Below are 15,230 nucleotides of genomic sequence, written 5' to 3'. Positions count from 1 at the left end.
TTGCATGAAAATCGGCAGTGTGACTTCCAAATACCTCGTTATAGCGATAAAACATCATATGCAATTAGTACATAAAGATTTTCTATACGTAGGCATGTTTCATTTGTTTCGTGATTAGTATGCTTGATTATTTTGCTTGATTTGGCTATTGTATTATCGGTCCCCACCCTACGAATTTTATACATAAATCGAAAAAAAGTCCAGTCAAGGAAAGTACTGAAAAAACTAATAGGTGCCATTATATAGCCTGATACAAGCCCTACACTTCACAATAAAAATGATTGCTGGTTTGTTCGTGTTGAAGGTTACAAAGAAAAATGTATATGTCGATCTAAATTTAGTTTACACCCCCTAAAACAAAAATCATCTGTGAGAGACCCCATTGCTCGCGCACGTCGAATTTTTTTGTATGTGAGGAAAGATTTTGCCAGCATGCAATTGTAGACAAGTTCACGGAGTGCAATCATGGAATTATCAAAGTATTTTCGGTCCCAGTGATCCATCGGTAGGGTAGAGTGGGGTAAAACGCCCCTGTGAGGTAAGACGCCCACCATCGCTATTACCAAACAAAGTGATTGTTGAATGAGTCACAATAGCCTAAAGTATGCCTAATGGTCAGACGGAGCTGTCACCTTAATTTCTGAAGTTGAAAGAGGACTTGGTGAGTTTTACGATAATATATTACTTTTTGACTTGTTTCTTACAAAAATAACCGTAATATAACTGGATGAAACGTAACTATTGAGGTCGCCGAATGAATCTTTCTCATCTTATTTAGGATCCTACTATGTTCGATGTGATTTTAGTGTAATTTCATCGTCAGATACACAAAATAACCACCTTGTTAGTGTTTCGAAAGTAATGGCGGCCTCGTGGCTAAAACGCCCACCCTATACGCGGGGTAAAACGCCGCTAGTGGGCGTTTTACCCCTTGAAGTGATTCGCATTCGTATCATTACCCAGGAGATCAAAATCATGTTCTTTGATAAGGAATTTCCAATAATATCCAATACAGTACTGGTAGATTTTTTTAAACGGTTATGGTCTGTAAATTAATCACTATTTTTTAAATGGCATGCAAAGACGCGAGATGAGTGTGAAACTCGAACAGGAACTCTGGGGAGTTTGATCAAGAATCAACTAAATGTGTTCACTAATCAGTCTAATCAAAACACTACAATTATTATTTACCTGCAGAACAAAAACATGGTGAGGACTTATAAAAGGAAAACATCCAGGGCGTCGTACTCTGAAGAAAACTTGCGCAAAGCTATGGACGCCGTGCAAGGAGGCGCGGCGTTGAAGACAACGGCAATATATTACGGGATACCTCCTAGAACGCTCCGTCGACATACGAATAAAGAAGTATCGAACCCGGGTTCTATTTCATTGGGGAGGTTTAAACCAGACATAAATCTTCAATATGAAAGTGAAATAGTATCGAAGATTAAGGACATGGAAAAGGCCTTATTTGGCTTAACTACGAAGGACGTACGCCGTCTGGCTTATGACTTTGCCACAAAGATGGGAATGAAACATCGGTTTAATGACGACGTTAAAATGGCTAGCAAAGACTGGCTACGTGGTTTCTTATCACGTCATCAAGAATTATCAATTCGAAAGCCGGAAGCTACCAGTATAGCACGGGCAGTGGGATTTAATAAGCCTCTAGTGGAAAAGTTTTACACGGCTTATCGGGGCGTTTTAAACTCACACTGTTACGTGCCAACTCGTATTTGGAATATGGACGAAACCGGAATTACCAATGTCCAAAAGCCTGACAACATCATTGCGACGAAAGGTGCACGAGAAGTTGGGAAAATGACGAGCGGGGAAAGAGGGAAAACGGTCACGATAATTTGCGCAACGAATGCGGCGGGAGCATACATACCCCCTATGATTATATTTCCAAGAAAACGAATGGCGGACGGGCTAATGAGAAATGCACCCATTGGATCAATTGGCCACTGCACTGCAAACGGCTGGACCGATGAAGGAAGTTTCTTAGTTTGGCTAAAACATTTCGTTTCAATTGCAAAACCCACAGTTGATGAAAAACATTTAATCATCTTGGATGGTCATCATAGCCATAAAACCCTTGCTGCAATCGACTATGCCCGTTCGAACGGAATCGAACTTTTGACGTTACCACCTCACTGCACCCACAAAATGCAACCACTCGATAAAACGTTTTTTAAATCTTTAAAATCTAGTTATAATTCATCGGTGGACAATTGGATGGTAACAAATCCAGGAAAGAGGGTCCAATTTTTCGATATGGCCGAGATTTTTGCTGTTGCTTACAACAGATGTGCTACGGTAGAGAAATCCGTCAATGGCTTCAGGGCCTGTGGACTTTGGCCATTCAATAAAGATATATTCTCGGACGAAGACTTCATCGCGTCCGAAATGACCGATGAGCCAGACCCACATGCCGGAAATGCTGACAACTGCCAAGATAATTCCTCCACTACCGACCCAAGTATAGTTGAAGTGGGAGGAACCACCAATAACACGGATTGCGAGGTAGTTAAATCAACTACCATGGCTTCGACTTCAAAACATTCAGAGGCAAGGGAAGCTATAGACGAGTTATGTTCGCCGGTTAAATCAGCCACAAAACGAAAAAGATCCAGGAAAGCAGAAAACTCAGAAGTGCTTACGTCATCACCTTGTAAAAACGCTCTGCAAAAAAAAATTAAATCACCGAAGCCGGTTACAAAGAGATCGAAAAAGGAGAAGGTGCCTAAGGATAAATGTCCACCCAAAAACAAAAGAGATGACGAAGAATGGCCTTGCTTCATTTGCGTTGAGCCATTCCGTAATAGTAGGCCCGGGGAAAAATGGATTCAGTGTCTGATTTGCCATTTATGGGCACATCAAGAATGTACGCTTGGAGATCGCCATTTCATTTGTCAAAATTGTGATTCTGAGGACGACGACCTTTCTGACTGACTTTAACACAATATTTGCCTTGGCACATCTGATTTTAGATTTTCGTTCATTAGCTTGTTTTTTGTTCAATACATGTTTGGGTTGCAACATTTGTACAGGATTCAATTTATAGTGGGCTAGTAAGCATGTATAATTGTATACGAATGAAAAAGAAATCCTTAACAGAGTATCAGTGGGTAAATTGTAAGACCTAGTAGGGCAAAACGCCTTCGTGTGCGTTTTGCCCCACCCATGGGGCAAAACGGCATTTTGACGAACATGGATGAATCATGATTTTACTGCTGATAAACGATACATAAGCTTTCCATACATTCATATTGGATAAGGTACGACATCTCGCGTTGATACTATGAAATTTAGACCAACTCGAATAGCACGGAGGATTTTATGGCGTTTCTCCCTTACGATAGGCGTTTTGCCCCACTCTACCCTACCACATCTCCCCTACAACGGACAGTTACACCAGGCCTATTTTCTGCATCATTGATTCCGTATCTGCCGACTTGTAGCACGGCCCACTTCTAGGCTTATTGTAAGACACCGCTTACGCGAGCCTAGAAAAACCTCCAACATCTAGTAATTCAGAAGTCGACCTCGGTCGGACTCGAACCCGCAACCCAATGGTGTTGCAGCCGTGGATTATACCACTGCGCTATCTCGCCACAGAATTACCTACATGTAGAGCCGGGGGCACGTAATTCATAATTATAACCTCTGGTATCTTGTTACAATTACTTTAGTGTATGTTGTTAATTCGTGACCTCCGGTTTGTTATATAATCAAACGATATTAGTGGCTCAAGCGTAGCAGACTATAGAAGAAAAAACTTTAGTGAGACGCACAAACAAATTGTGATGTCTTTACATCTGACTGCATCTCTAGCAACTCAAGTTGTAAATTACCAGGGTCAGTGGTCACATTAACTACAATAGGACTTGAAAACATTTTCATAATGGGAAAAAAGCAATCATTCTGTCAATGCGGCCGTTGAACTTGACAATCAAGTCAAATGATCCATTGGTTTGATGGTCACATAGCGTTGTAAAACGTGTCGCAACACCACCTGCACTTAATTAAGTCTGATGATGAGCAGACTTGAATTTGAGTGACGATCCAAACGCATTTGAGTGTGAGCATACTTTTTAACGTGAGTTGAGTAAAGAAATCGTTGCTGAGTAGAGCATCGCTACTGGACAGCGAAGGAATTGGTCTCCACCCTTAATTACAAACTCCAGATTCCAAGCCAAGCAAGTGTAATTTTTGAATATCAATTTTCTTGTTTGTTCTTAATTGATTTTATAATATTTTTGTTGGATTTTCCAACGTCAATGGGAGCCGCAAGTAGGCTAGCTCGGAGCCGCGGTTGGGAATCACTGATCGAGAGAGGATTTTCAAGTTAATTAGATCTCTCGAAAATACTCTATAACTATGTTGGTTTACGAAATACTTTTTGAGTCCCCTTCGAGCTCGCTCCCCACCCTATTGGGAAATTTGGGTTGCGGCAATTATGGCCCTGGCAAGAACGCAAATCATTGGGCGCGATGAATTGACCTCTATAAAAATGGACAATGGGCACATTATGACGTAACAAGCAAATGACGCATCTCTTTCAAATGGAGTCTGTTATCTCATTAGGCCTCTTCAGCGCAATCCACATATTGTCTTTCAACATACCTTCTAAGATGCAAAATAAATGTAATCGTGAGTAATCGTAATTACTTTTCCAATGTAATCGTAATCGTAATCGACTACTTCCTGATTTTGCTGTAATCGTAATCGTAATCGTAATCGCGTCATTCAGAAGTAATCGTGATCGCAATCGATTACAATCACGAACTAATCACCCCATGTCTGCAGTGTACACTGTACAGTTGCGCTCGTCATATTTCAGTACTTTTGCATCACGACGTTGATATAGGCTACAGCTCTGTTATATGTTCCTTCGTAATGTTCGTCACGCATGCGTCGCACTTCAGTCGTGGTCTTTTGCTGTCGACTTTCAGCAAGACTCAATTTCTTGCTGAGAATTTCGAGACACTGTTGGTACAGCGGGATTGGTGTTGAGAAGTCCAGATATACTTCCCGCGGAGCCGTGACGCGAACCAGCTACCATTGTTGTCGCGATAGTGGTATAACGAGTAACCAATATAGGCCACTCGCTTCACTCGCTCGTAATAGACTTGTACTTACAATGATCTACCGAGAAATAATTAGCCTGTCATAGTAAAAGTAGGTAACAAGGATGAAATTCAGACGCAAAATATCACTAATGAGATCTCACACAGATTTCATGTCACATTATAAACAAATATCCGAATTCAAAATTTCAGATGACAGGCGTTTTCGCCTCCCCTGGCTGTGTTAGTAGCACCATATTATTGAATACACAATAGTATATGGATGAGATAATTCTATGGCCACAATACAAGCGAAAGACGTTTTTTCATTTCACGTTGCAGCTGGATTGCCGCAGTAGATTTCTCATCGATGGGCTACACCTAGGGTTGCATTTAAAACAAACGGTGTTTTAAAACACTTTGCTAAAAACATGTTTTAAACAGTGTTTTAAATAAGGGCCTTTTGAAAGAAATTGTGATTTTTTTAAGTTGTAAAATTATGCCATAACTGTGTAAATACTTTCCAAAAACATGTTGTATGAGCCTACGGACAATTACCACCCGATATAGCCGGCGTATCCATATGGGACGGTCGGAACTCTTAAAATAGTAAGTTAAACATTATTAGTACAGATATTTCGTCAAGGAAACTATTATTTACCCTATATTTTCAATTGTCAATGTCAATCCACTATGACGTCACAATATAATATTCGTGACGCCATGGCTTGAAAAAAAAACAATAAAAAACATGTTTTAAATTAGGGCCTTGTTTTAAACATGTTTGTTTTAAATTGATTTTTGTTTTAAATGCAACCCTAGCTACACCATTTGACAGCTTCCGCATATATCCTAATATCTGATTAGATAACGCTGACTCATCAGTAAGCATCTCCCATCACAAATGTACATAAAATGTGGTGGTCTCTCTAGACCAGTGAGAAATATTCGTGATTATATGTACTCAATCACATACCCGATTGTTTGTTTGTGAAACCTGCACCGCTTCCTAGAATTGAAAATTACAAGCATCGTATAGAGATCGCGGGAAAGTCCTTTCGTAAGGATACTTAGACCAAGCATCGAAATATGCCAGTGAATATGTGTGAAATAGTTACATATAGGCCCGTAACGATATAGGAAATCCATTCTATCTCCCATGTAATGGGCTAAGAAAAGGCAAAAGCCTCTGAGACCATGAAGAGAATTCTCCCAAGTTAATTTTTTTATACCAAACGAAAGATCTCTACTTTGCTCTAGTTTCGATTTTGTTAATAGCATTTGACAATTTACTTTTACCAACAAACCACATCGATGACTGAAATATCGAATGGCTGTGCTGCGGTTTGAGATATGATCGCCGTGTTTAATGACATTTCAATTCTTCGGCGAGTAAACGCACGCGACATGACGCCGACTATACAGTTTTAGTATACTATACATTCGGTGTCACATTGCTAAGATGAATCCTACATATTCGCATGGAATGTACAACGGGATGTGGCAAAATATAAGCTTGTTACTCGCGGGCAAAAGTCGTCCGAACGATTGCAAAGTTAAAATATTCCGAACATTACTAAACTGATTGTCGTGGCGCACATGACCTTAGGCGAAATGGGCTATTATTGTTGTACGTGCAAAAAGATAACATTAATTGTTGCGTTTTGACTGTGATATTTTAGTGTATTTCTGTGGTTTTCAACCCATTATAGTCGCGATCAGGTTTCCGATTTGAAAATGCTCCGCGACTGACATTAGCTGATCCGCTGATTACTAAAATATAAAATGAAAAAAGGTGAGCACCTTCATCAATTCTCACGGTTTATTTTGAAAGCTGACTGTTCAATAACTGAAAAAGCCCGCATATTCGCCCAGACCTCTCGCGGCCTATTCGGGAAGTCGATTACTAAAATAAAAATAAAATAGCAGAATGTCAGCACCTTCGCGACCCCCAGAAAATAAATAACCCCAGTGGGGGTCGCGGCCCCAGGTTTATAACCACTGGCGTAGTTCATTCGGTTACCACTGAATTCGGCACTTGGAGAATTTGTTTATTCGAATTATAACTATCATTATTATTTTTATGAAAGTGATGCAACAATGTTGTATTATTAATTTCGGAAATGAAGGTTTCACTGAATATGAGCGCGAATTGTGATGTATGATACATGGTGGATTCGGCATTCGACACTTAGTATGAATGTAGCCTTTTCGGGTTCGAATTAGAATATGAGCTAAGGGCTTGCAGTTAGGGTAGTGGTAGGTCAAAACTAGGAATAGTCGACACCAAGTGTCGACTACATTGGTGACCGTGGTATAGTTGTGTGGTCCCGCAGTATTTGTGTGACATATAATACTCGACCAGCCAAGGCTGTACTTTTCTTCCGACTAGATCACGAATAACCGTTACACACAACCCGCTCGGCTGCATAACGGCTCATTGTACAATTACCTCCAGCTTACTGAAGTCTATGGATCTGGATAATAAATATAACACCCGACCGACGCCCTCGCGTTTTTCATTTCAAATTTTAAATATCACATCGTCTCGTGATTGAAACAGCAATCCATGTATTGCACTGCGATTGAAGCATCAATAGGCTGATAGATCTTCATTGACATCTCGCATACGGACTTTTTGACTGTGGAGCTCATCTTGATAAAAAGGCACGATATGTTACATCAGGTTCACTCCCAATCAATTTTGCAGAAATGGTCATAAACAAAATAGTATGGTGGTCCTTTAACTGCACAACTTCCGCGACAGTTTTACCTTCACAATACCAACAAATTTTGAAATTATAGTACTCCGTTAGATTTTATCGAAAAGCAATAGCTTGTTGTTGATGATGACATTTTCAATAAAACTAGCAACATCCACGCCAGTCAGCGACCGACTATCAACTGGATCTGGTTAAATGAAGCTAAGGATTAAGGAACATCTTACCTTCCAACTCGTCGATCGTTTTTTCCAGATCGACAACCGATTTCTCAGCCACATCCGCGCGATCCTCAGCCTGAAAATTTCACATGGCACTAGCGTATTGACCTAGGAGCACAATAACCAATGCAATGGAAATACGTCTTTTAGTCTTTCATTCAGAGTCTTTATTTCGTCTTCGTACTGCAACTGTTTTGCGGAAAACTAAAGAAAATTGTAAAATAAGCATTTAGGCTTTAGTCTTTAGCCTTCTCAATGTCATTTTTAAAACAACATTGGCCCTCGACTCCAAAACAATATGAAGTATTGGGCGTATATATTTAGTAACCAGCGTGACAAGTGTACTGGACCTTGACGACGACCATTATATTAACGAGTAGCATAGCCCACTAACCGAGACTAATAGAAGTATCCATACTACAAGTATCAACTCTTGGTAAAGACACAACGATCGGATACTATATAGAATCATGATCAATGTTATTAGCCAGTACACAAGCATTGGTCTCGTCTTTTCCTCGTCACGGCAATGTGCACTGTGCAGGCATACCCGATAATATGGATTATTAAATGGCGTGCCCACTGCCCATAGGCTATAATGACTCGCCTTTGTCCCTTATGGCGACCCGCCGTAGTATCAATCTTTTATTAGCATCATTTTATTTTCCAAATCAGCCTGTACGAATATTCATTCACGAATATTTATATCGCCATACCTTTTCGGCGGCAGCTTCCAATGACTTAAGGTTGTTAGCCGCATTCTTCATTTCCTCATCAAGTTCAGTTGATCGTCTGTAAAAATTATTTTCCTTTAACATACATAATGTCCGGGTCAATACCGAGAAAACCATTACCGAGAATGCCATTACCGAGAATGGACTCCACCGAGAGTGACAATTACCGAGAATGGACACGACAGAGAATGGAAATTACCGTGGACATCATTGAGCATGCGATGTATGCAATGTAGGCATGTTCTGCTTATATATAGGTCGTGTGTCTGTGTATGTGCATCACGGCGTTACCACATTCGGTGTCAATTCTCAGGTATAAATTCTCGACAACGTCCGTCTCAATAAGTTGGATTCTCGGAATTAGCTATTCTCGTAATGTCCATTATTGGTAATGTTTTCTCAGTATTGGTATAGAACCAACATATATATATATAATATTGCATATATTTAAGCGTTGATTTTTTCCAAGATCCATCAAAGGAAATGGCGTCACTGCGTTAACAGTGTATACAAAAGCTCAGACGGTGTGAGCCTAATGGTGTGAGTGGCAGCTTAATGTCGACAGTAAAAGACATAGACAAGGACTCACGGAAACGAGAGACAATGGAGATCGTCCGAAAAAAGTACAAAAATCGAAGACCTATGAATATTATATAGTTTTCGTTGTCGTGGCGTAAATGACTCTGAATTCTGAGACAGGTTTGCATCACTGGTATGCGTAAAATTGTAATCTAAACCGTGTGGAATAGTCATCACAGTAACATCCGACTTTGTCCCAAATATTTTACAGATTTGTGGCGTCATCATTAGCGATTTCGCGTTAGTCGCGAAGATCCATATTTTAATTCCGAAAGTATAATAGCCATAAAAGTAAGCGAACCCTCTCGACCAAATCTACTCTTTCAAACTGCTTACTTGAGTACATTTCAAACCTTACATTTGATACATCCAATTGCCATCTTGGAAATCACTAATTCTACTTGTAATTGATCTGATATTTCCGGCAATACTTCGACTTTTACGTGAGTAGTAAAGCTAGCTGCTTTGTCCACCTCTGCAAAATGTTGTATCGTGAAATAATTAACAACAGCAGCATCAGGAATATTCCTAGAATATGAATCACGACAAGTCAATCCTAACAAACTTTACCCCTCCGCAAGCTCGGCTCGTTCTTCTGCTCTTTCAAGCTCCGTTTCAACCGCGGCCAATTTTCGCGCGACCTCCTCGTATTTCCGATCGGCGTCTTCGGCGATCTCCTTCGCCTCCTTCAGATTCGCTTCCTGTTGACCCAGCCTTTCTTCGTCTTTGATTGTGCGGTTTTCGATAACCTTTCGTCCCCTATTATAAAGAATATAGGAGGTCAGACCGATCCGGATCCAAACGGTCAATATATAGCGCTATGTTTGAGATACAGATATGAGCAGGGTTCCTTAACTGGGGACTCGCTTTAGCGCCCATTTGCGGAATTTAAAATGAGGTATGGAACATTGTCTGTCAATATGTCGTTACACTAGCAAAACTTTGCCTATCGACGAGAGGTGGTCGCGATCCGGATCAGGAGCCGTCGATGCATTTATGAGGTAGCGAGTTGTAACCATGACCAAAGAAACATTTTTCAGTCCTCTTTCGTCCAAATAAACACTGATCTTGAGCCCGCCATAAGGTAATCGATGCAACTTCTGGGGGCTTTCTATATTCATCTGGCTTCCTCCATGTATCACTATAAAGTCACATGTTAAAATCTATGAATATGACACTAAATCGCGCACAGCGCGAATAAAAGTTTCAAGTGGTATAAATCTGCCCAAAAATGATATCGTTTATGTTGATTTACGAAAAAAATTTCATGCTATTTCAAACCTTCAAAATCCCGGACATTTAGGCATATTTTAGAATTACCTCCCGGACGCAGTTTGAACAGTGAAATTTCGAACATGTCCGGGAAATTCCGGACTTATGGCAACCCTAGCATAGGTGGTCCACATTTTCGAAGTACACAATAACTATTTACGTTTTTCATCAGTCTGATGTTTAGACGTGGATCTAACCAGTCCAGAACATTGTCGAATAATAGTAATCGTAATCGATTACGTTTGAAAGCCTTATGAAGTAATCGAATATTTTGCAAAATAATGATAATAATGGATTGCCTTATAAGAGCATTTTATAGTTTTACAGCAGCGGTTCTTAAACTGGGGGGCGTGAAAGCATCTGAAAGGGGGCGCGAAGCTGCGATTACCTGAACAAAATTTGCGCGATATGAGCGATTTACCTACAATTCAGGGTTATTGCTCTGTGCAATGCATAGTCCGAATTTAATATTTGAGAATTCTCTCATCAGCAGTCATAACCTTCTATGCTATCAAACTATCCATTGGGATTGATACCATTCTGGTTTCATTTTGTAAATGACGATGAGGGGGGCGTGAAATTTTTAACTGTCATTAAGGGGGGCGTGTCAAAAAAGTTTCAGAACCACCGCACTGTTTTACAGGCACTATGACATAAACCGAACAGGAAACACTGCGATGTTTGTTGTTTGTGGTATTCATGGTGTTTACGACAACAAGGGTAATTTATGCCAGGCCGGCATTCCTTATTATGGTTTATAGGCGAGTTGGAGTCTCGATGTATCGTGCGATTGACAGTAGAAGTGCTGTCGGTCGGTGTCGGATTTGTGAACCTTGAGGTGATCACTGCTCATCATACAGAACGATCATTACCTCTGCTAATCACATGTGTTGTAAGGAATTATCCACATATGGTTTCACATATTCAAGTGGTGTTAATGATAGCACGAGGGAGGGGAGACAAGAACTAACTAATACTGCACGGGACGACAGAATGCCAATGGTATGGTAACGACCTGCTTATAGCGAAATACGAAGCTGCCGTACCGGGGTATCGGCCATCTCATCTATTCCTGTTGACACGCGAATAGTTTACTCAGTCACTGGTTGTGGCAGTTGGAGCAGCCTAGTGGGAAATCAGCGAGCGGCGTAGAATACCCCGATTGCATCAAAAGCGGTAGCAAGTTTCGAAGTGTCGTACTGGGTTCATGATCTACGTCGCTGTGCTCACAGACTCTACAAAAAGAAGCCCGGAAAGGTAGAGAATGAAAAGAGCGTGGAAGTTCTAAAAAGAACGCTGCTATCATGGCACTATGGGCATTCGGCTGATCGAAGATTGGGAGACCGTAATTAGTTGTTTCGACAAACTCGTATCTGTTCATTACATCGCATTGTGTCTTGTGTATTGCATGGTAACATATAGCGTGTCTTCAGCGTATTAAAATTATAGAACCGCCGATTACACTCACAGATTATACAAATACAGCTTTGTGGTGGTACGGCAGATGCATGGGATAGTGACGCAACAGAATAGACGATCGGACGAACCTCAAATAGTGGTCGGTAAGGGCAGTAGGCCTACTGCTTTCTGATTACATATAGGAATATACGAAAGTTACGTTTATGAAATTATATAGTATATAGCATATGATGAAATATACTCGAAAAGTTAATTTTGTCCGAGCTTACTCGGACTTGAAAAACACTTGATATGTAGATAATCGGAAGAAAGTTAGCCTACCTACACTATATCAATAGTAGATCAATTGATAAGGTTGCGGAATAATTGCACTAGCATAATCGAGAAAACTACCCTCTGTCGCAATTTTGGTCACCAGCAGGTAGTGCTGTGCTATAGCTGACAGCTGACAAGTCTGGATTCAATATTTTTCAATGCCTTGCTGGTGGATTGCGGACACTGTCGCTATGTCATGAAAAATATGTGCGCCTGTGCGGTTATGACCGATTCTTTGTTTATTTATTATAGTTGTGCTCACCGTAAACATTATTTTATTCAAATCAAAATTTTTCGATGGCAATAACTCCGCTTCCACTGGTTGGAATGGCACTAAATTTGGTGAGGATCGTTTCTATAGACAGCCTAACACTTTCATGCGGTGAACAGAAAATTTTCAAATTTTTTATCATTTATTTTTATATAATAAATAGAAACTTTCTTCTCCTGTAGCAAAGCGGTTACTGGCTGGAATCGAACCAAATTTTGTGTGTAGGCTTAAATTAGGTAACCTAACAATTTTATCAAGTAGCCAGTAGGATTTGAGAAAAAAAGTCATTTTTGAAGAGCCCTAGTGTACCTAGCCTACGTGTGTTATGTTACAGCAGTATAATTTATTCGTTGTGATCGAATTTCGTGTTCATTTTACTTGGAGAAGAAACCTATCGTTATTTCACCATTATTTGCTTCAGATTTGAAACTATACGGTCAGTCAGTCGCTTATGCCATGTTAATATGAATTGTCACGGAGCCTTCGAGGGTTCAAGTGACCAATCGTCAGCTCAGGATATATTGTGACGTGAAAGCAAATGAAGACACAATGTCCCCAAATTTGATCTCCAATGATAATACAGTCTCATCTCAATCGCTATATTCGTATGTTGTCTCTGAATGTGTAGGCTATTCAAAGTCAAGTTCAAGGAGGCGAAATGATTGTTATCTTGACTAATCGCGATTACTTTCAATGTAAACGTAATATCCCGTAGTCGTAATCGTAATCGCGTTATTAAGAATTATTATTATTCACAAATCACAATCGATTACATTGGAACACTTATAATGGATACATGTCTGCTGATGGGTGCGTGACCCAAAACCTGAGATCAAGTTGTAGAGCACGATTGGTGTTATCATGTAATCGCCATAAATATTTTTTATAATATTTGAGCCTTGATTGCATTATCTTACCGTGCCGAAAGCTCATTTCCATATCTCATTTTTGTATGATATTTACTGACCCTATAGTGCATCTCTGTACTTAATTTGTAATCATGTTCGAAAAGACCAACAGGCGATAACCACAAAGTTATCTGTTTAATAAATAACAACGACAACAACTAATACTACTACGAGAAGCCTTCCTCACCCTGAAAAGTAAATTCCGCTCCCCATGTGGGCGTGCCTATGGGTAAAGTAACAATGATCTTCAATGTTTATTGCGCTGTGTTTATGCAGCTTTTGAATGTATGCGGTTAATTATATTGATCATGGTCATTTTGTCAATTTTCTGGATTCGCTGTAGGATTTTGGTTTGAGGTTCAAGCTGACCAAATAACTTGGAATGAAAAAAAACTCGCCATTCTCCGTTGTCTAGCCTACATGTGTGAGTCGTAAATAGCAAGTTTTCAACTATTTCCAGATCTCTTACGGTCGAATTAAAGTAGAGCAGAGATCGACACGTTAGGTAAGATATTCTGCGCTTTATTGGTATCGAATCTATTGTTTCATTTCACTTCATCTCACGTTCTCACCGTTCGCTCTCATCGGCCGCTTTTTCAGCGTCTTCCTGCTTTTCTTGTGTCATAGACAATTTCTCTTGGTCACTCTCCAACTGGTCCTCCAGACCAGCAATCTTTTTATTTAGTGACGCCACTTCTTGCTCAGCCTCAAAGGAAATGTGTGTGATAGCATACTTGCATCAAATCAATTAAAACGGCATTATTTACATCCGAAGCCTTTTTCTCTGCTGCAGTTAGGGAGTCTTGACTGGCACTTAGTTTTTCTCGGGCCGTCGCTAAATCGTCTTCTGTGGCTTTAAATCGTTTTTCCAGACTATGTAACTCTTCGTCCAACTGTAGAACCAAAAATTCGGTCAACAGAGACTTTAAAACGTGCGCGGATACGTACTAAATATACGAATGATTTTTCTCGTGGAGATTATTTGTTGGAATGTTTGCGACGCGAGTTGAGCAGACCAGTCGTGGCATGCAGAACGTATTCTTTGTCATCAAATTGATCGCAAGATTTGAAGCAACGTAGCTAACATTCTCTATTTTTAAAACTCGCTACCATGTGCAAATACTAAATCCAAATGACCTTCCTTTACGTCGAAAAAGATTGATAGCTTTGCTGCCTTTAAATTTGAGACAGATAGTCATTGAAATATTTCATCCGGGAGAAGATATGGATAGTAAGTTTGCATGTGATACCCGCCTTATTAACTTTGTCTTCCATGGACTTTTTATCGACCTCCGCCTGTTCCGCTCTATCCATCGCATTTTCCTTGTCTGCTTTTAACATCATCATTTTTTTTTTGATAGCTTCCATTTTGTATTTTGCAAGGTAGACTTTGTGTGTTTCTGACTAAGCGCTATCTACTTCTGGACGCTGCGACTTCGTAAGGTCGTATATGAAGGTAGATATAAATAACGCAGTGTGAAACGATTCTGCTTCTTGTCATTCCATTAACAGCAATACCGCTCTAATTAGGTGCGAAGAACTGTGCAAGGGGCGGCGCGGGCGAATATTGTATAAGATCGACTTACAATTATCAATAATAACTCATCGTTGAAGGTTACCAGTGAATTCTCCAATTAGCGAATTCGCCATCACCAATGTAAAAAATATTGTACAAATTGACTGGAAAAACGAATTTTTCGCTTAATGTGATATGATTTA

The 15,230-nt window shown here is 40.1% G+C and overlaps 1 protein-coding gene across 1 annotated transcript; it reads right to left on the bottom strand.

Annotated features, from left to right (window-relative positions):
* Positions 1 to 7,571: 7,571 nt before the first annotated feature.
* On the bottom strand, positions 7,572 to 14,965 carry LOC145456254 (uncharacterized). The gene is made up of 8 exons (XM_080334329.1): positions 14,766 to 14,965; positions 14,279 to 14,404; positions 14,084 to 14,217; positions 9,897 to 10,085; positions 8,730 to 8,805; positions 8,155 to 8,217; positions 8,020 to 8,089; positions 7,572 to 7,727 (listed from the first exon to the last, which is right to left on the bottom strand). Exons 1-8 carry the CDS (start codon positions 14,877 to 14,879, stop codon positions 7,666 to 7,668), a joined length of 834 nt encoding a protein of 277 aa, XP_080190455.1. The 5' UTR covers positions 14,880 to 14,965; the 3' UTR covers positions 7,572 to 7,665.
* Positions 14,966 to 15,230: the final 265 nt, after the last annotated feature.

The sequence above is a fragment of the Botryllus schlosseri genome, chromosome 14 (genome assembly GCF_051294905.1).
Source record: "Botryllus schlosseri isolate E-star chromosome 14, Bs_hap1, whole genome shotgun sequence".
NCBI classification, from domain to species: Eukaryota; Metazoa; Chordata; class Ascidiacea; order Stolidobranchia; family Styelidae; genus Botryllus; species Botryllus schlosseri.
Note: the sequence above shows the minus strand (reverse complement) of the source record. Positions and strands in the feature narration are given on the sequence as shown.